This window comes from Octopus bimaculoides, chromosome 3 (assembly GCF_001194135.2).
Source record: "Octopus bimaculoides isolate UCB-OBI-ISO-001 chromosome 3, ASM119413v2, whole genome shotgun sequence".
NCBI lineage: Eukaryota > Metazoa > Mollusca > Cephalopoda > Octopoda > Octopodidae > Octopus > Octopus bimaculoides.
The window spans coordinates 145,685,525-145,708,777 of NC_068983.1; the positions used below are offsets into that span (position 1 = coordinate 145,685,525).

General features: G+C 36.5%; 1 protein-coding gene across 3 annotated transcripts in view; it reads left to right on the forward strand.

Annotated features, from left to right (window-relative positions):
- The window catches only part of LOC106869125 (microtubule-associated protein futsch), a 157,191-nt gene that overhangs the window by 97,966 nt on the left and 35,972 nt on the right, over nt 1–23,253 (forward strand). For all 3 annotated transcript variants that reach the window (XM_052966609.1, XM_052966608.1, XM_052966610.1), the window contains 3 exons: nt 15,437–15,901; nt 18,308–18,636; nt 20,802–21,345. In XM_052966609.1, the coding sequence (XP_052822569.1) occupies nt 15,437–15,901; nt 18,308–18,636; nt 20,802–21,345 (1,338 nt within the window). The remainder of the gene's footprint in view (nt 1–15,436; nt 15,902–18,307; nt 18,637–20,801; nt 21,346–23,253) is intronic.

Consider the following 23,253-nt stretch of genomic DNA (forward strand, 5'->3'; position numbering starts at 1 on the left):
GTTGCCAGTATCGCCTGACTGGCCTGCGTGCCAGTGACACGTAAAAGCACCCACTACACTCTCGGAGTGGTTGGCATTAGGAAGGGCATCCAGCTGTAGAAACTCTGCCAAATCAGATTGGAGCCTGGTGCAGCCATCTGGTTTCACCAGTCCTCAGTCAAATCGTCCAACCCATACTAGCATGGAGAGCGGACGTTAAACGATGATGTTTCAGACATCTGACTGTGGCCATGCTGGATCACTGCCTTTAGTCAAACAAATCGACCCCAGGACTATATGTTTCCTTTATGATCTCCTGATTCTATGTTTTCTTTCACATATACAGTATCTTCACTAATTCTTTAGGTTGGCTAGCTGGTTTTAAATTCCTCTGGTTTGATCTGGAGAAGTATAGTAAATAGCAAGAGGGATAAGAACTGAACATAGTGAACTCTCACTTTGCTGAAAGCATTTCAGTACATGGCTTGCATGACTCCTAGGCCATTCACTTACACCTTGTTTTCTTAGTGATCACCACACTACAGAGCATAGAAGCTATTCAAAGGCTTTCTTTGGGTGAAGGAATGATAGTTATAATGGTTTGCTTTTTGCTCATAACTTCTCATGTGGCTGTTGCTGGTGGTGGCTGCAGCTTCTGCTGTGTTGGCGTTGTTGTTTAATATCCATTGCTAGGAAAAGGGCAATGATAGTACCCTGTGCTAGCACAAGTCTGAACTGCAGTTTGCTTTCTAATTATGAGTGGGTGCTGAAAAGTTGCTGGCTTTAAGGATATCACGAAAGGCCTGGTTAGAGGCCAGCCCTCCAAGTTCTTTCACAGGGCTTTAACTAGAGAAATATTGAGCTTTGTTTTTAATAACCAGTTGATCTAGCAAGCGGGGCTCATATCAGTGAGTTTGGCTGGTGCGCATTGATGCCGTCGAGAGGTAGGCCTCGAAACGGTGCGCATTCTCTCCTGATGACCCCATACACTTGCTGGCTTCCAGTATGCAGAGTTCTCGACTGGTAGCACTTGCATGTGTGAGTTGTTTGCAATATGTGTGTGAATCTGTGAGGGGAATATGTTGAATAAAATCATAATTAACTGATCCTCCTGTATTTTCTTTTACCCTATGTCAGGAACTTTTCAGCACCTCTTTGTAATTCTTTGTTATTTTTCTGTTTGACTATTAGTTTTATACCTCTGCAGTTGCTTTTACAGTTGTAACAAATGGTAATGACACTGTTACACCAATCATTGAGAATGGTCCTTTTCCATTATTACCTAAAGGACTAGTGCATGTCCCACTTGCTAAATATCTTTAGCATTTCTACAGCTTTCCATTACGAACCAGCTGCTTTGCCTGCCTTCATATTCTAATGGCAATTTTAACCACATACCTGTCAATTTCAATTCCTGGTTCATCTACTGGAATATAGTAATCCCCACCTATCTCTCAAGCATTCTCCTTGTTCAGCAACCTCATAATAGAATTTCCACTCGTCTTTCCTCATCATGTTAGTGAGTGTGAGCTGCTATTATTCAAGCTTCTCATGCAAACTTCTCACCAGTGACATCCTGATTCATGCTGACACTACTACTTTGCAATCCAGAACAACCAGTGCTTCTGATATTCATATTGCAATGTCTTTCCACTGCTTTTCTTACTTTTCACACTAATGCATGCAGTGCAAATGATGGATAGGTTTCTGAAGGTTGGTCTGTGAGTAAAAGTGTCAGCTACGCTTAAAGAACTGGAAGTTAGGGTAAAGTGTAGAGGGTGCGCTGCATGATATAACATTAATTTGTGTGCTGGATATATTCTTTTATTGAGTCAATAGAAATGTAAAAAATATTGACACTAGTGTTTTGGAAGTGATGTCAGTCAAATTGTGTGCCAGGTGTGTGTGTGTGTGTGTGTGTGTGTGTGTGTGTGTGTGTGTGTGTGTGTGTGTGTGTGTGTGTAACATGTTGGGTCTAAAGTTAAGAATATAAAAACAAACAAGCCCTTAAATGTATACCATGGGGTGATGTTCTCTAAGCAAAAATAAATATTGTCCACCTGTTGAAATATCACTCATATATATATGTGCAGACATTGCTGTGTGGTTAAGAAGTTCACTTTGCAATGATGGGTTTTTGAGTTCAGTTCCTACTGTGCAGAGCACCTTGGTAAGTGTCCTCTACTCCAGACTTGCAAATGCCTTGTAAAGTGAATTTGGTAAATGGAAACTGTGTGGAAGTGTGTGTGTGTGTGTGTATTTTCCCTCATATTTGTTTGTTCCCTCCACCCTTAACAACTGGTGTTGATGTATTTATGTCCCTATAACTTAGTGGTTCAACAAAATGGATCAATAGAATAAATACCAGACTCAAGAAAAAAGTACTGGGGCCAATTTGTTCAGCTAAATACTTCTGGGTGTTGCCCCAACATGACTGCAGTCCAATGGCTGAAATAAAGAAAAGACAACTGATGAAGATATATTGCGTGTCATTATATAAGCTCTTGCTTTGTAAGATTAGGATTATTTAGCTACTTAGCTAATTGATTTATGTCATTTCCCCTTCTGCACTCTTCTATGAAAATGTTGCATTGTAAATGTAATTCTCCCCACTGAGAATTGAACCTTGCACCTTTTTGTTTGTCTAGCCAGCAGGGGATATATAGGTTTTGAATACCATCATATGTCATTGCATATTTTATTTTCAATTGTCATGTTTACCTTTACCTGTTTGTTTATAGTTATTCTCAACCATTATCATATTTTATCATTTGTAGATACACATTCACAAACCTGTGTTTCTGTACATAGAAATACACGCATTCACTTCAATTATTCTTTTATCATTTTGCTAATTTTAGTCATTCAGCTGTGACCACACTAGGACATTGGCTTTTCAGAGCTTTTAATTGATTATTTTGCTGAGTTTGTGTGTTAAGAGATATAACCAAATACCACCAGTTATTTTCTCTGATACTCCACCAATTTTGCCACCCACTTTGTGTGTATAAACATGTGCATGTACGTGCATACATAAGTGTATAAATAAACACATGCATGCGCGTGCATATATCAATCATTATTACTTCATGTCTGCTTTTCATGCTGGCATGAGTTGAATGCTTTGATAGGATCAAATGCATTGTAGGACATTCTCTTGTTCCAGTGTCTCAGTTTTGGCATAGCTTCTGCTCCTGGGTGCTCTTCCTAATACCAATAATTACTATAAAACAAATTTTTAATTTTGGGAAGAATTTTGGATATATATATCGGGTAATTTGAGTTATGTGAGAAACAAATTATACCAGTGAGTGAGCCTCTAATGTGGTCACTTCACTGGTTGTAATTAGTAGATCTTGAAACTGCATCGTGCTGCCTTAAAACAACCAAAGACATGAGTCATTGTAATTCTTGATATACAAAAAGATAAGATGGTCATAGCTGGAGCACTTTTAATCATATTTCTTGGTCAATCAATTTAGACTCTGAACTAAACAATGAAAGACAAACTCATATATATATATATATATATATATATATATATATGCACACATGCACACACAATTGGGTTATTATATAAAAACTGAAATCACTTAAGCAAGGAGAATCGAATATTATAGAAATATATTTATGCATGTAGTTACATAGAAGCCAATTGTCTTTTTAATATATTGGTAATTTTAATGGTTAGTGGCATAAAATACACTCATTCAAATACTATGCATACACACACATTGTAAAGAAACTCAATTTCTATCAGATATTGGTGTTTATAATAGTTAGTGGTGCAAAGTACATTTAAATAGTGGACCACACAGTTATATAAAATTGCTTGTGTAGTCCTTTAGTTAGTCCTTAAAGCTAATAAAGATACAAAATCATACATAGTGCAAATAATGATTTTTTTTTCGAAATCGTTATTCATAGCTGAAATCCTGCCAAAACAAAAATATAAAAAGGGAAAGAGATGAAAAGTGGAGACACGGACATTACAAACCCCTTGGTACAGGCAGCCTGTGTAGGAGAACGTAAACTTTGAATAAACTACAGTTAGTCCATGTTATATAGTGGTAGGAAACAAAAGGAGTATCCAGTTGATTGAGCGGGTGGGTAGGTGGGTGTTTAGATGGTGAGGCACACAAAAGATGGCTTGTTTTACCTACTGCTGTGTATGCTACTTGATGAAAGATTCATAACATGTGTTGCAAGACAAGAGATCCTTCTTACTCATGCTGGAATCGAAAAGTAGATGTAAAATAGTGATAAATACAACTGAAACTATAAATGATTATTATTACTAATATGATAATTTTAAGTGGTTTTTGTCACTGTTGTTGCTGTTGTTGTTTAGTCTTTAACCAACTCTAATTGAGCAGAGCAATGATCAAAGACATTTCAGCCTTGATCATCATGTCTTTTCAGGAAAATAGATTACATTATCTAGTATGTCCTTTGTATATTATTGTCATGGCACCTGTGCCCAGCAACGCCTTCCTGGCGCTTGTGCCGGATGGCATGTGTAAAGACATTCGAGCGAGATCATTGCCAGTGCCGCCGAACTGGCTCCTGTGCAGGTGGCATGTAAAATACACCATTTTGAGCATGGCCGTTGCCAGTACCACCTGTTTGGCCTTCGTGCCGGTGGCACGTAAAAGCACCCACTACACTCTTGGAGTGGTTGGCGTTAGGAAGGGCATCCAGCTGTAGAAACTCTGCCAAATCAGATTGGAGCCTGGTGTAGCCATCTGATTTCACAAGTCCTCAGTCAAATCGTCCAACCCATGCTAGCATGGAGAGCGGACGTTAAACGACGACGACGATGATGATGATGATGATATTTTATCTTGGTGGTGTGTGATTCAAAGGAGATTTGGTTGTGCTGTATCTTATAGGTTGAGCAACTACATAGAAGACTGGGTTTCTTTTTCCAGTAATTTTGAACCTTGGTAGTCTTCAGTTAATGATGTGCATAGGATCTTTCCCTATATACAGCTGGTCCTTGATTTATGGTAACAAGTAATTGGAATATAATTTCTCATTCGCATAGAAACTCCATTAAGTCATTAGTAAACTGGCATAGCTATGGAAGATATATTCTTAGAAGGAACTGTTCTTTCACTTTTTTTATTTGAATTAAAATTACAGTTTTGCACTGTGTGCATGCATGCCCTCCCCCCGCATACATGTAACAGTTAGCCTGTGTGCGTATATGTACATACACACATTTACACATGTATACACATAAATTTTATAATTGTCATTTATGGAGTAGTAAGCATTCGATCAACCTGCTAAGTGCTTGTTATAGAATAGAAAAATTAACTAAGTGACCTTTCCATGTTGTATAAGAATAGATGATGATGATGATGATGATGATATTGTTGTTGTCGTCGTCGTCGTTGTCGTCGGCGGCGGTCTCTCTCTCTCTCTCTCTCTCTCTCTTTCTCTCTCTCTCTTTCTCTCTCTCTCTCTTTCTCTCTCTCTCTCTTTCTCTCTCTCTCTCTCTCTCTCTCTCTCTCTCTCTCTCTCTCTCTCTCTCTCTCTCTCTCTCTCTCTCTCATTGGGTGAGGGAATCGTTCTGGAGATGGAAATTGATTCTCACTATATCATTGCTATTTAATTTTCATTTCTAAATACTACTTTAAAAACCCTTTATGTTTGTACTCTTTAACAGAAATAACTGTTGTGATAGATGTTGATAACAAGCTGATTGCCATCTCCTTATCTACCCGTCCCACTTTATCTGTCTCTACCTCAACACACAATCTCCTTGATAAGATCAAGGTGGTTTGAGATTTCTATACTATTTATCATTAACCTCCTTTTATAGTTTTTTTTTTTAAATACTGGTGAAGAGATTGATCTCTTTACCTGTGTTTTATTATTCATGTGCTCTATTTGTATACATAAAGCATATTTCTTAACTGAGTTTGAACACACAATCTTTATATTATCTAAGTCAGTTTCAATCCACTCAACTACCATGTTACAGCATTAGGAGAAAAGGCTATTGTGAAACTTGTTGCAACCTAACAATCACTTGTGTGTGTGTTTGTATGTGTGTTTGTGTGTTATATCTAACCAGAACAACTGCATTAATAAAGGTCAGTGAAATATTCTCACAGACTCGACTAACACACTGATTCTTCATACATTCTTGATCTTTTTCTCACTTCCAAATCTTACCATGTCCATCTCTCCCCCATTAGATCATCTGACCATCATCTAATTAACACAAAACAATTCTTACTACACAATAGCCCCTTCCTCAAAATCTGCTGGTACTTTAAGTCACTGCTTCATAAAGTTCTAGTCTGGCTCTTCTTTACTGAAATGTGCTTCACTTCAAACACTTCCACGACAACAAAAGTGGTGACTGAGATCACTTTATCACCCATCATCTTTAAACCTTTAGCATTTAAACTGGCCACATCCAGCCCAAATATTCCACCTGTTTTATGTTCAAACTGGCCAGATCCAGCCTGTCATTCTAAAAAATAAACTATCACATCTTTGGAATTTCAAAGCTACAGGATAATGTTATCATTAATTCAAAACATTGAGGATAAGTAATTGTTACATTTGACAGAGTTATCTGAATGCTAAAGGGTTGAAGAGGTTTGTTCTGCAGAGATTAGGGGGTCCATGTAAGACTGGTGTAGTCCATGATGTATCTAACGTATTGTTAGTAAATGACTGTTACTTCTTTCTTTTGGTCATATATATTGCCTGAAGTTGTGTGTTATTTTGCTTTCTTTACTGTCTTCTCTGTGTAATGTGATTGTTATGAACAAGTTATATGTTAACTCTGCTATTTTGGTCCTCTATGTGTGGTGTATTTATATTGTCAAATGCAATGGTCAATTGTATTTGATGTTCTTTGGTGTTGCTAGTAAGAACAGAGATAGTTTTTGTAGTTACTTTTTAAACTCTATTACTGTGGGACCAGATTTCCAAGTGATTTATGTACAGTTGGTGTAGTTGTGCTGGAGTATCTAGAAAATGGCAGCAGGCTGTGCTTTTTTTCTTTTTTTAATCTATGTATGAGGCCATCTGTATATTTTCTGGAAGTATGAGAAGGTTGTGTAGATATAGGTTGTGAGAGGACAGAGTCCTGGAGTATTTTATTTGAGAAATTGCAGGTTCTGGAAGTATTGTTCTTGTGTTCCCCATAGAGTTGGTTACCTGAAAATTGGTTTGTTCGCCAGCATGTCATGTTTTTTAAAAATCTTTTTCAAACCAAGCCATCCGAGACTGCCCTTGTTTCTGTGATACAAACTGTTTGTTTTAAAGTGAACATTAAAACCTTCCTTCAAAATTTCATTTTAATTTATGAACCAGACACCAGACGAATAATAACAGGAGTTGTATTTTCTTTTTTTAAATTTTGCATTATTTTTCAAAATTAATTGAAACTAATATAATAACTAAAGGGTTAAAGTGGTGTTCAGCATTTCTTTTGTACGAGGAGATAGTTATAGAAGACTTTGTTGATCTCAAAGGTGTATTTACTGTGGTATAGGTGAGAGATTTTTGAGTTGTTGAAGCTGTCTATTTTCTCTTTGTTTGCTAGTATCCTGGTCTTTCAGTTTAATATTCTTGTCTTATTGTACATGTGGTTTGTGTATGAACTATAGCACACCTGTGACTTAGAGTGGGGAGATGTGCCAGCAATGTCAAGGATTAACCTTTTTAGTAGCTCTGAGAGTTCATAAGAAGATGATGTGTATGATGTTGTTTGTCTTGCTTCTAGATTTTTGTTGGGCATTAGTCGGGCAGAGTAGTTCTGGATGTTGTTGGGTGATTTCTCTAGTTCCTATGTGTTTTTAGCTGTTTGCTTGTGTTTTGTCTAGTTTCAAGGCTTCAGAGTTGTCTGTTGTTTTAGAAAGGAGTCTAAATCATTGTATAGCTTAGAAGGTAAGTTCATTTTGTGATATTTCCTCTTTGTAGAAATTTTGGTAGTTGACTTTCAAGAAATGTTTGATAAGGGTATGTATTTAGTTTTGCAGTTTTTCAGCGTGGTATATTATTTGAATGTGTTATTGTGACATGTAGTGTAATGTAATTATTATTGTTCATTATACTGGTAATTTACTGTGTCGTATTTTACTGTTAATTTTGTGAATGAAGCGAGATACAAATGTATACCAGTTAACTGTTCTTCTGTAGATTATTTATTTCTTATATTTCAGTTGCATGTTGTTTTGGTGTTTTAGGTTTGAAGTTCTCCTTAGTGTTTATAAAATTGGCTATATCTTGTGTATTTAGGAATTTTTTTTATGTTGCATCATTGGATATGTTCTTTTGATGCATATATAAAATTATTTGGTTGAATGTATGAACTTCAGTGATTGTGGTGGTGTTAAATTCTGAAAAATTTGATTCCATTTCTTGGAAATTGTTCCATTAAGTTTTTCTTAAGAGTTTGTAAAACTGTTTTTGTGGCACACTTGCCCATTGATGTGCAAGTATGTTGTTTGTGGTGATAATTGGTTGTTGATTCGAGGAAAAATGGAGAATTGTTTGCCATGTGGTTGTGATAGCCAGATATGTAGAAGGTAACGTACGGATAAGAATTGGTCAACTTGGTTTGGTAAGGTATGTGTTGGCATTTGATTATTTAATATACCAGGAGAGTAGAGTTGTGATGCTATTTATATGTCTTTTTGTTATCTGTAGCATTCAAAATCTAGGCATCAAATGCATTAAAGTTTTCCTTAATGATGGTGTTTGAGAGAATGATAAAGGTTTCTGGTGTGTACCTAGTGGTTTGGTTGGTGTGACAGGTTGTGTTGTATATATATTCCTGTTTATTATATTAACAGGTTTCATGTTACTTCTATTTTTGAAAACCTGCATTTGTAGTGTAATGCTGCTTCCTATTAGTTTATTTGCAAATGCTGTATATATTGAATGCAAGTTTTTATGTATGTTATGGACCATCCCCTTTTGTGGAAGGGTCTGCCTAGTCTGATTTGAGTATAATCGAGAACGGTGAATGTTCTCTGTCCTGGTAGTAAGAATGTTTTTTGACTTATTGCTTCATGAATGATGATAAAATCTTAATTCCATAAAATTATTTTTAAAGCTGTTAATGTTGTATTGCAGAATATTTTCTTTTTGTCTGTCATATTTACAAAGTCTATATGTTTTCTGTGTGGACTTATGATGTTGGAAATGGAGAGAACAATGCTATTTCCCATGTTTACACTTGTCATTGCTGTCAGCATTATCATTTTTTAATTTTTTCATTTTCTGCAAAGTTAGGTATTTTTCTGGATTATTTATAATGGTTGTTGCTTGGTGGTGTTTCATTATTTTGAAGACTTTATATGACACCATAGTAAATGTTTTCAACCATGCTTTATACAGTTTCAATGTTAAATACCATTCTCACTCTCTGACGGTATTTGTACAAGTGAGAAATACTTTCATATGTTAAGTACACATTATTTGACTTGCATTTTAGTCAAGACTATCCTTTCCTGTCGTATTACAAAATTCTGGATATTTAACTATTTTTGAAGATGGTAGAGTTTGATTTGAAAAATACTTAGCTACAGTTTTTTGCAAAACAAGCAGCCACGTTGAAGATTTGTAGCTCTTTTTCTTACAAATGTTTACCTCCAGAAATTCATGCTGAACATCCATTGCATCAATCTCACCCTCTTAGGAAGCACTACAAGGACCATAACTTCTGTATGATTTAGTATGGCTGCCAGCACTCAATTGTGATCAGCTTCCAGCACTATTGAATTTCTGAAACTCTATAATCTACCACATATTGAGTTCTTTGAATGAGGGAAGTAGAGGGTGGAGGTGGAAATATTCTCAAGGCAACAGCAGTGGTATTTTTGATATGACTTATTAAAAGCAAGTTAAATACTAGCAGGAAAATATGTTGTCGTTATCATTCATCATCATGTTTTTCATGCTGGCATGAGTGGAGCATCATGGGTTATTATTTTCAGGCCCCCCCCCCCAATCTAGCTTAGTTGTAAAATACTTTGTTGTTTTGAAGATATATCAAATGGAAGAAGTATTAAGATGTTAGATTTAGACTCTGGTTCCAGTAATGAAATCAAAGTCAGGCTGAGTCAGCAGTGGAATGTTAATTTCCTTTAATAGTTCTCTGTATTGAAGATGTGTCTTAAAACAAATCATACTAAATCATCAAAAACAAAGATGAAAATCCTATGACTAAATTCTTGAAAAAAAAAAGAAGTGAAGATGAAGATTGTTTTGATGTGTTTTAAAGGCTAGTGGCAAAGAAAGAAAGGAAGGAAAAAAAAAAAAAACCTCATTATTGTAATTATTTTGTCTTGAACTAGTTTTGTTAGCATTTTCATTCATGAGTATCAAGTTTAAAGCGTTCCCAAGGAGCTGGCATGGAAATACAAAGAAAATAATGGAGGCTTTGTGAATGGTAGACCCAAACCTCAACTGAAACAAAAATACAAAAGTTTGAAAGGCTTATTTAAGAGAACTAAAACTGACATATCAAATGGGTTGAATGTTCCCTTTTTATTTCCTTTTGTTCTTCAAACTTTTATATATTTTGTTAGAGCTGAAAAAAGAAAAAACCTCCAAACCTACTCTTTCTTTAGAGTAATATCATTTTAACTTAGATTTTATGGCTGAATATATCACCAGCCCATTTAAAATACTGATATATAAAAATATTTTAAAGTGAAAACCCAGTAACAAGTTGTTAGAGACCCACTGTTTTGTGATATTAAATCACTTACATTACATGTAGTGCCTAGATTGGGTTTCTCAGTGCTAACCTATCATGTGTAGACATGTCTGTTTAAAAAAAAAAAAGCAAAGAAAATCTCTGTACACTTAACCCTTTAACCTCACTTAACCCTTTAGCATTCAGACTACTCTGTCAAATGTAATACTTGTTATTTACTTTGTTTTGAATTAATCATGCATTAGCTCATATCTTCAGGATCTCAATGATGTGACTGTTTATTTTTTAAAAGGACATTGTAGGGTAGACATGAAAGGTTGGATCTGGCCAGTTTGAACATGAAACTGGTAGGACATTTGAGCCAGATATGGCCAGTTTAAATGCTAAAGGATTAAAGTGTGTGCATATGGGGCTTGACTAAAATGCACAGCATGTTACTTTTAAGATCAATATTTGTCATAAACTATTTGACTTATATTTAGGACAAAAAGTGTACACAGGTGGGGGGTTTTGGTATGAGTAACTAAAGTCCATTAATGTGAAATGCTGAAAATGAGACTTCATCAGGAATAACCATTAATTGCGATAGTTTAGCCCTAGGTCAGTGTTGACCAAGTAGATTTATCAAATATGTTCTATCTGCAATCATCACATCTTTTTTGTCAGACTTTACATTCATAGCCACATTATGCAGGTTGCTATCATTAATAGGTAGAGTTACCACATACAGGATTCCTTGTTGCTTTGCTAATTGTTACTGAGAATGATACCAAATGCTCTGTGTGTGTACATTATATAAAAGTGGTTATTGAGAAAGGGAAGGATAAAATATGAAGTTGATGAGGTTATGTAGGGGTGGCCAGGGCTATCCCATGTTATATGAGGAATATGGGTGCAAGTAAAGGATAAGAGGACATAAAAGGGAATATGGAATTAATATTGGAATTCCTTCCTCCTGTGTCAGCCCCAAACCCTCAGACTGGCAACTATCCATGTCAACACAATGAAATGCAGGCCCACTGAGATTGTAGAGATGCTTCAGTGGAAGTGTGCTGTGTGCAAAAGATAAGATAGAAGGGATCCTCAGCCAAACTCTTCATAGGAGCAAGAAACAGCAATTTAGATTCTTCACTAGGAGTGGTTGGGGTAGGCATACTATTAGCTGAGAAATGGATAAAGAGTATATATGTGTGGTTACATGGTTGAGATATTTGCTTTTCTACCATGTAGTTTCAAGTTCAATTTCAACCATATGGCACTTAGGACTAGTGTCTTCTGCTAAATCCTTGTGGGTGATTTGGTGGACAGAATCCAAAAGAAGACAATCATCATCTTCATTTAACATTGTCTTCCATGCTGGCATGAATTAGATGACTTGACTGGGGCTAGTAAGCCTGAGAGCTACACCAGACTCCAGTCGTCTACTTCGGCTTGGTTTCTATGGTTGCATGCCCTTCCTAACGTCAGCCACCTGACAAAGTGTGCTGGATGCCTCTTTGTGCCACCAGTACAAGTGCCTTTTATGTGTCACCAACATGGGTGCTTTTACATGTCACTGGCATGGGTGCCTTTTACGTGTCACTGACATTGGTCATGACCACAATTTCACTTACCTTGACATTTCTTAATTACAGCAAATTGCTAGATATCTTGGTCACCTGTCATCACCTACGTGAAATTCAACAATTGAAGATAATATTTCACCACCTCATCACATCTTCCTGGGTCTATCCTTTCCACAGGTTCTCTCCACAATTAGAGATCAGCATTTCTTTATGCAAATGTCCTCATCCATATGCATTATTCGACCAAACCAGTGCAGTCTTCTCTCTTGCACACTACATCTGATGCCTCTTATACCCAATTTTTCCCTGTCATACATTCACACTGGCATTTTACATCCAGTGAAGCATGCTGGTTTCATTTCTTTCAAGCTTTTGCATGTCCTCTACAGTCACAGCCCATGTTTTACTGCCATGTAGCATGACACTTCGTACACAAGCATCATACAATTTGCCTTTCACTATGAAGGGGAGGCCCTTTGTTACGACCAAAGATAGAAGCTCACCGAACTTTGCCCAGCTCACTCTTATTCTAGCAGCTACGTTTTCAGAGTATCATTAGTTACAATACTCTTCATATTGTTTTAACCTTGAAATGATGTAATCTCACTAGCATATATATGTATATTTGTACTTATATACACACATGTATATGTAGGTGTGGCTGTGTGGTTAGATGTTTGCTTCCCAATCACATGGATCTGAGTTCAGTCTCACTGTGTGGCACCTTGGGCAAGTGTCTTCAACTATAGCCTCATGCTGACCAAAGAATTGTGAGTGGCTTTGGTAGATGAAAACTAAAAGAAGACTGTTTTGTGTGTGTGTGTGTGTGTGTGTGTGTGTCTTCTTGCCTTGACATCATGTGATAGTTGGAAAATGATTGTCAGTCATGTCTGGCCATGTGGAAATATTACCTTGTTTGGAAATATATGATTGTTGACAACATGAAGGGTATCTGGCCATAGAAAATCTGTCTCAATAAACTCTATCCCACCCATGCAAGCAAGGAAAAGTGGACATTAAAATGATGATGATGATGATGATGTGTGTGTGTATGTGCGCGCGCACGCTCATATTTAAATAAATATACTAATACATATAAATGTAAGCTGACTTTTTAATGAGTTTCAAATGCTGCATAAGTAGATGGTGCAGATTACCTGTTGCATAATAAATTTGATTTTTTCCCTCTACCCCGCCCTTACTCTATTATTCTCTCTTAAGCTTTTGCAACAACCATTTTCACTACAAACTGGGTCAGCTAACAGCTGTCAGCTGCCACTTCTTGTGATCCTTTAAGAAAATTGAAAGATTTCATTTTTTCCCTTATTCTTATTGTTAACTACTCCTGCTGTCTATTACCTGTGTCAGTCTGACTTTTATGTGTGGTTTATATTGGATACACAATATGGAATTCCTACCTACTCCTTGGTGAAGTTCTGTAGTTTTCTCTGCTGACAAAAAATTTTGTTTGCTAGGTTTTAAGTCTCTTGAATTCAGCTCTGCTTCCTTGTTAGGACCTTTTCTTCTAATTCTGTTGATTCACCAGGGATAGCTATTTAAAATCCTAGCTCTGGTGTACATTTACTTCTGTAAAGTTTTCATTAAACTTATTAGTAATTCTCACTAGGATATTAAATGATGGTGATGATGATGATGTCCGCTTCTCCTTTTCTCTCTCCACCTGACTATTCATCCCTTCCCTTCCTCTGTCTGCTTGCCTCTCTCTCTATGTGTGTGTGTGTGTGTGTGTGTGTGTGTATTGCTATATGGAACCTTGGACAATATTGCCTTCTACAATATTGTCTCAGGCCTTCAAAAGCCTTGTGAGTGGATTTGGTAGATAGAAACTGAAAGAAGCCTTTGTATGTATATGTACACACACACACACTGTCTTTTTATCTACTTGTGTGTGTACCTGTGCATGTGTGTTAGCATCACATGATCATTGTAAACAAGTGTCTATCTTGCGAGTGGTGTTATTCATTTCTAATTTTTCATGAAAGCATGTCCAGCTATAGGAATATAGTATCTTGCTTGGAAATAAGTGAGAGCTAACAGTCAGGAAAGGTAGCCAGCTGTAGAAAATCTGCCTTAACAAATTCTCTCTGACCTGTGCAAGAATGAAAACGTGGGCCTAAAACAATGGTGGTGCTGCTGCTGTCACCACCGCCACTGCCTTCTTTTGACATTATATGATAGTTTTAAAGAGTGCCATTGTCATGCAAGCAGTCTCATTTGTTTTCAGTCTTCCATGAAAATATATCTGGCCATGGGGAAATATTACTTTCTTGGAGAAAAAGGTGAGGGTTTGCATGACAGGTAGGGCATCTGGTCATAGAAAATCTTGCTCAACAAATTCCATTTAGCCTATGTGAGCATGGAAAAGTGGATGCAAAAACAGTGATTAGGAGAGAAAAAGAGGTAGAGTGAGTATGCTAACCAATATTGGAAGATAATTAAAAATAACAATAACTACCTCTACTGTTCCTCTTCTCTTTATGAATATTGGAGAGCTAAAAAATAAAAGACTCCCTGTGTGATTTGGTGAGGATAAGATGTTAATAAAGCAAGCCAACTTCTTTGAACAAAGAACGCAGTCCTTGCAACAAGTAGATTTAGTTAGTCGATCATTTGCTTTTTCATAAATTAATTAAGAGACAATTGTCATGACATTTGACAATATTGATGTTCAGTTTGAAGAAAGCTAGGCCATGGAAGGATTTCCTGAGATTTGTTATTCTGGTTAGGAAAAAACACTGGAAAAGGTGTTTTGTGCAGAGTCTAGAGCAGGGAGGATGTAAAGTGTCTAACAACAGACAATGCAGAAAAGAGAAACAGCACATTTTTGAGCTAGAGTTTAAAATGTGTTGGTAATTGAATCTTGCCAATTAATCAAATTGCCCTTTAGAATGCTATCTAGGATGTGTCTATGTGCAACAACTGCACCACCCCCAACAATATGTGCAGTTCTCCTGAGTGGGTCTTAATAGAGATAATATAGAAAGTCAGCAAGATTGAAATAGTCTGTGATCCTAAAGAGAACTTTCTGGCTCTAAAATTCTAAAAGATTAAATTCTCAAATCTATTTTTTCAATGTATTCTTTTCAAGTATCGTTATTTACAAAATTTAAATAATTAATGAAAAAGAAATTAATTGCACTAATGATTTGTGTATTTTCTTTTCTTTGTTATGTAGGAGAAAAATCCATTTTTAGAACACTTGCAACAGTTTGACCAAGTCCTGTCATGTGATGACGTGAAAGAAGCTTTACAACAAACACGAGTGCCATCTTTAGGCCTGGATGGTAGTGGCGCTATGTCTGCTGTTGTCTATGCTATAGATGACGGCCGTAGCAATGTGGACACCAACTTGATTTTGTTCTCCCAGCACCAAAGTAACATTGGCATTGCTGATGGTGATCTTGGTTATGGAGAGGAGGCAGGGAACAAACCAAACATTGACAGCCCTGCAGCAGCTGTGGGGAGTGTTAGCAACAACAGCAACAGCAACAATAACAATGATGACAGCCACAGTGCTACCAACAAGGTGGAACTATTTGCAGATGACCAGAGCATGAACCTTCAACACCTTGATGCACTCTCTGGCCATACTTCACCAGAAATTAACCAAATCTATGATCCTTGTATCAGTAGTAGCAGGGTAAGCCACTTAGCATTACTGTCATAATTTAGTGCTGTTCTTTTCATTGATGTCACAGAAGTGCATATTGTGTTTTAACTCCTTTAAGTTTCATTGTTTAGTTATTGTTGCATTTTTTTTGTTTGTTTTCTATTCCTATTTTTTAGAAAATTAATCAATCAATTTGATCATCACCTTTATCACCATTTCTCTATGTTAGTATAGATGAGATTAATTTGTAAGCTTAAGCATTGAATCAAGTATGTTATACAGTTTGAGATTGGCATTCACGTTTGCTAAATTTCCTATCATTGAAATACAAAGAAAACTGAGGTCCAATACAAAGAAAACTGAGTTGAACAGTATGTTGTACACTGCCAAGAAATACAGTGCAATGGCTACTGTGTGATTTGAACTCCAGATGTAAATTTTACTGTCACTTATATTTTTTCTTTGCCTTTCAACATCTTTTCAAATATTTTACTTCCACCTTTCCATTACTGATTCACCAAATGTGAGGAATTGTATAGGTACAGGCATGGCTGTGTGGTTGAGGCATATAGATCTGCATTCAGTTCCACCATGAGGTACTTCAGGCATCTACTATAATCCAGGGCTGACCAAAACCTTGTGAATGGATTTGATAGATGGAAATTGAAAAGACCTACTGTGTGTGTGTGTGTGCATATATACATTGTGTGTGCATGTGCATGCGCATATATACATTGTGTGTGTGTGTGCATGCACGCTCACACATATGCATGTGTATATACACCTGTCTTGACATCAGGTGAGGGTTGGTGACAGGAAGGACACCCAACTGTAGAAAACCTGCCTCAACAAACTCCATCTTACCCAGGCAAGCATGGAAAAGTGTACATTAAATAATGAGGATGTATGTCAGGTAGTTGCTGTTGATAGTGAGGCTCATGTTACTTGAAATGACTGACCCAGGGATTGAAGGATTAACATTCTTGGAACTCACTAACATTTACACTCATCAGTAAATGATCTGTTAACACCTCGTCTATCTTCTTTTGCAATGACACTCACTTCTTCCGGTTGCCCCAGACTCTCCCACTTTTTCTCTCTCTGCTCTTCCACTTTTCTAAATGTACACCTCTCTATCCATCGCATATACATATCTAATCTTATATGTTATGTATTATTTTCAGTAAGTACATTAGTAGTGTGCAAAGTTCCAAATTAAACCAGTGATATATAAAATTGTTCTCTCCTAACCCAGTGGTTAGGGCAGCAGACTTGCGGTCATAAGATCGCGGTTTTGATTCCCAGACCGGGTGTTGCGAGTGTTTATTGAGCGAAAACACCTAAAGTTCCACGAGGCTCCGGCAGGGGATGGTGGCGAACCCTGCTGTACTCTTTCACCACAACTTTCTCTCACTCTTTCTTCCTGTTTCTCTTGTACCTGTATTTCAAAGGGCCAGCCTTGTCACACTCTGTGTCACGCTGAATCTCCCCGAGAACTACATTAAGGGTACACGTGTCTGTGGAGTGCTCAGCCACTTGCACGTTAATTTCACGAGCAGGCTGTTCCGCTGATCGGATCAACTGGAACCCTCGTCGTCGTAACTGACGGAGTACCTTGAATCTGGGTCTTTGTAGGATTACCAAAAGGTCTATGTTATGTTTCAAAGTATAATATCAAAGAAAAGCTGCTAAAGCTTTGATTATAATGTTTCTCTTTATACAGTCCAGACAGTGACAGTAATTGTGTGTCTCAATGTTCAAACCATTTACTTTAAGAGATACTGACATTGATGTTTCTTAATACATGGCAAAACAGATTGAGTTAATGTGGAGAGTTTGTTAGAGAGGACTGCTCCACACTATTTTCATGAATGCTTACTACTGCTATTCTAGGTCCTTTCTCTTATGGCAATGGCATTATGTCTGGCAGTATTTGGTTTTAAAGAAGCTAAGCTATGCACTTCTCATTTGGATAGATTAAAATTCAATCTTTATTTTAATGTAATCAAGTCCATGATATCACACTCCCATTCAACCGTAAAAATATATTATCTGGATTGTTAGAGAATATAATGGATTTATTTAGATAGTCTGGGGGGAAAAAAAAAAAAAAAACCCCACCTGTAAAAGAACAACAAAAAGCCTGAAATGAAAGCAAAATGTAGTTATTTAAACTATAGGATATATGAGGTGACTCATTATATTAATAATATATTGCTTTCAATTTTAATGACACGTGTGAATATTTGAATTTGATTACTTAAAATAGAGGCCTTATTGTATGGTGAACATTTAAATTACATTTTGTTGGTAACCCAAGATGCCAATAATAAGCATATTGTAAGCAACCATAGTTACCAATAGCATGCTAATATTGGTTTACTTTCCTATTCAATCTCATTTAGATTTACTAACAATTAATCTTTCTCTTTGTAGGATGATTTCAGGGGTCTGGCTTCTGTTGCTGTTACTGATCATGCATATGCTATCCCAGCTAATCGAGAACCAAGGGATCCATCATATCCTTTAATGAGCAGTAAAAGTGTTCAAACTCCATTTGAACAGTCTGACTACGAGCAGTTATGTCTCACCAGTCAGGAGGAGGAAGATACTTCCACGAACCTCTCTGATGTTGCTGCTGTTCACTCAAGTCCTGTGAAAGAGAATGATATTGATGATGATGATACAAATAACAAACCAAAGAGACTTCAACCTCAGCAGCAACAGAAAAAGAGCAGTCCTGTTGTTACTCCAACAAACATTCGGTAAATTTCCATATGTTGAACTTTCGGCTTGTAATGTCCTCTTTATTTTTCCATTTGAACCTGATATACTTGCAAACTTGGACATTTGTGGCAGTCTTTCCAAAAATAGTTTTAAAACATTTTGATACCTTTCCTTTTGCTCATCACTCAACTGTGAAATTGCACTAGAATTTATTTGATATTGTATAGTTAGGCTAACTTCAGTAGATTATGTGCCTTTATAAGAGCATAACACAACAGATGCCATATAATTGAACTTATAACCACGTATGATTAGTATTATTGTTTATCTTCATTAAACCATTTCCTGGATGCCCAATAAATAAATGAAAACTTCAGATATGATGAGGTGGAATCATTATCATATTGTTTTGTAGCTAGGATTATTGTGTGTACTGTTCTAAATCAAAATCTGTGGGACTGTAGGCAGATACTGTTGTCTTGGCACCCAAAGTGTAAAAGGTAATAATCTAAGTAGAGCAAGATTGTTGCCTGAAAAAAAAAAAAAAAAAAGTGTTATAACTTGTACATTTAATTCCCTGTAATATCTGCCATTATATCTGTTGAGGGAATATAAGTCTTTCAAGAAGTCAAGTGTGTGGGCTTTGATGTAGTCAAGAAATTTACTTTGCAATCATATCTTGCCAAGTTTGGTCCCATTAAATAGCAACTAAAGTGTCTTCTACTGTAGTCTTGGGCTGATCTGATCCTTGTGAATGAAATAGGGTAGGTGGAAACTGTGTGGAAGCCTGTCTGATAGAGTGTACTTATTCTTGAATTGTAGACTTAATCTATCACCCAGTTCAACTCCACACTTTGGTTCTTGGGTGTCTCTATTGGAATCCAGTCGGTTGCAAGCGTTCACACTAGATGTCTAGTCTAAGAATAGATCAATAGCTTGATGCCTAGCTTTTGACTGCAGATATCCTTAGGTCATTGTTTCTTCCATCTTTTATATCACAATTCTCAGAAATCCTGTACATTTCCTCCTCCGACTATGCCGCATAAAAGCAAAATAGATTGGGACCACTTCACTTATATCCTTATATCTTGGTGGGAAAGTAACTCTGAATATCATAACTTGTCTGTCCTCAGCTTGATTATAATTTCACTTAATATATACCTCTAAATTGAAATAATAGCCATGAACAACAAAGCTGTGCCTCGCTTTTATTTTCTTTGAAAAATCTCTAGATTTATGTTTATGTAAGAAACCTAGGGATGTAAACTTGGCAGCTGAAATTTTTAAAAATGGAAAAACTGAAAGATATCAAATTTGAATTCTAAGTTTTCGTTTAATTTGGAACAAGTTTGATTAAAAGAAGTTTTTCAGTTTTATGTTTTAGTCCCTGTCATCTCATGGATTTAGTTTTTTTTAGTTGTGTAAAGTGTCATAGGGGATGGTAGGATACCAATGGATACTGTGCTTTTTTTTTCTGTTATCTAATGCAGGGTTTCTCATGAAAAAATTCTGGTATTCTGCGAGATAACAAGATTTTTAATAAAATTTAATAAATATAAATTGTACAAAAAAAAAGTTTTTCACTATTTTCAAAATAATAAATCGTAACTTGTGTTGTGTCTGGGGAGAGTCAAGACTATTGATAAGGTTGCAAGACGCAACGAAAATTTTAGGAGAATAAAAAGAAAAATAAGTGGAAATTTTACCGGTGAGTGTTAAATTTTAAGGCACAATAAGAAAATGACTCTCACCAGACACAACAGAATATGCTTCAACACACGAAATCACATAAAAAAACCTTGCAAACCAAATCCAAAAACGAAAAAAATCGTAACTTGATTTTTATACAAATAAATTCTCTCTCTAAAATAATTTTTGCTTCCTTTAATGTGTTAGTTATTAAAACAAGGGTGGCAAAGGTTTGATTTCCAATATAGGTATGTGTTCCATGGTTTTTGGAGAATTGTATAAGGGTTTTGTGTTTTTTTTTTTTATATTTCTTTTTTTATATAAGGGTTCTGCAAAAGGTTCGTGAATTCAGCTCCACCTTGAGTACATGTACATGAATAAGTTGACAATTAACAGACCACAACATTTGTTATGTAACCCAATGATGAAATGAAGTTAAACTTTATTTTGTCCCATTGGTGTTAATGTTTGTTATATCATATGTATTTATATTTATTATTACTTCACTTTTCAGGCGTTCAACTAGAATAAGTGAAGCTGAACAGAGAGAGATGGCTGAGAAAATCCGTCAGGAGAATCGTCAAAAAGAAAAAGAAGCCCAGGAAGCCATGAAGAAGCAATCAGAGGAAGTTTCACAGGTAGAACAGCAACAGTCGGAAGTTGCTGAAGTTTTGGGAGATGCAGAAGCTAGCAGTGTTGTTGTTACAAAGCCAGATGCTGTAATGAGCTTAGTGCAGCCTCTCATTACCTCTACTCCAGTTAAGAGTGACCAGCTAAATACTACTCTAGATACAACAACAACAACAACAACATCAACGTCAAATACAACATCACAACCAACTGCTGCTACTGATATAACTACTAGCACCACCTCTATTATTACTACTACAACTACTATTGCAACTATAACTGACCCTACTGCTGCTACTAGAGGGCGAAGCAGAACTCCAAGAAATAAAGCCAAAATCTTAAATAAGGACACACCAGTTGGTGTTGGTCGAGTGACTGTTGCTAAGGGGGGTTCTGCTAAAGGAAAAACGACAGCAGTTGCTGGAAGAGTAAGTGTTCCAGAACCCTTCTTACCACTACTATAGTTTTTTTATTTAAATTTCCACTTTCTACATATACTTGGGTGTCCTTTTTTTAAAATAAACTTGGCCTTTTGTTTTTTCTCCTTTACGTTTGCATGTAATAATTTCCTTTGTATGATTTAAGTAATAGTTATAGCTAGATAAAGGGCATGAGGCTTCCCACTGATAATAGAAGTTTTTCCCCTCGTTATTAGATTCCATTCTGTTCCAGACAAACTCACTCTAAATTCTCAATGACACAATCTACTTCTTTGAGAATAGTTTCTATATTTCTTTTGAATTACCACTTGAAAGAAAATATTTAGTTTTCTTTCACAATCTGTATGTACTATAGGGTCATCATTCTGAGATGGTTCAAGACTTCTTAGGGCTTGTGCTTTATTGCTATATATACCTTAGGTCTTCATTTTAAAATAGATACACTAAACTGATCAGTGTTTTTTTCTTTGTCCAATAAGTAAAAGAAATTGTATGATAGTTTTATTAGTTTCATTACTTGAGCCAACTCAGCATTTATGCCTACCTTTTGTTCTTACTTTTGACCAGTCAGTTGTATCATAACATTTATAATTACTGTTCTTTCTCCTATTCAGAATTTTTCCTAAGTTAAATTAACTCAGACCATGATAATGATACGTCCAATCTGTTTACACCCTACTGTTCTGTATTAATCTGTTGGTAGTTTATTCATATTCATCCCGTTGGTTGCTTTACTTTCTATCTTACTCTTGTTCTTAACCATAAAACTGTGCTCAGTTTTCTTTTTTTAGCTGGAACATCATGATAGATTATTTAGATAAAATAATGTATACAGTGCTCAGGAGTGGAGGTGCAATGGCCCAATGGTTAGGGCAGCGGACTCGTGGTCATAGGATCACGGTTTCGATTCCCAGACAGGGCGTTGTGAGTGTTTATTGAGTGAAAACACCTAAAGCTCCACGAGGCTCCGGCAGGGGATGGTGGCGAACCCTGCTGTACTCTTTCACAACTTTCTCTCACTCTTACTTCCTGTTTCTGTTGTGCCTGTAATTCAAAGGGTCAGCCTTGTCACACTCTGTGTCATGCTGAATATCCCCGAGAACTACGTTAAGGGTACACGTGTCTGTGGAGTGACCAGTCACTTGCACATTAATTTCACGAGCTGGCTGTTCCGTTGATCGGATCGACTGGAACCTTCGTCGTCGTCGTAAGCGACGGAGTGCTAACAACAACAAAAACAACAGTACTCAGGTGCACTACAACTCACCAGAAAGCTAGCCAAAGTGCATAAACAGGACAAAGAATGACGCATGGAAAATAGTTAATATTTCTCTGTAAATCAGTTTATTGTCATCAATGTTTGATTGTGTTTGCAATGTATTATTATTTGATACAAATCAATAGTTGCTGTCAAAGCTATGATTATCTCTGACAACAACAGAAGATGCAGTGTCATAGAACATCCTGTTCACATTGCTTTGAACTTTTTTAAAATTTCAACTGCATCCTTATTTCTTGATATTAGTTTTAGGGACAATTAGAAATGATCTTAGGAAAAAGAACATTTCATAGAAATCTCTATATTTTAACCTGTTTAAACAAATTAACTGATACTTAATATATGTTAGTATCTAGGATGTGAGGGAAAAAAAAAAGCCTTTCACTTGTAAAATGTTTTATCATCGTTTAACGTCCGCTTTCCATGCTAGCATGGGTTGGACGATTTGACTGAGGACTGGTGAAACCGGATGGCAACACCAGGCTCCAGTCTGATTTGGCAGAGTTTCTACAGCTGGATGCCCTTCCTAACGCCAACCACTCAGAGAGTGTAGTGGGTGCTTTTACGTGTCACCCGCACGAAAACGGCCATGCTCGAAATGGTGTCTTTTATGTGCC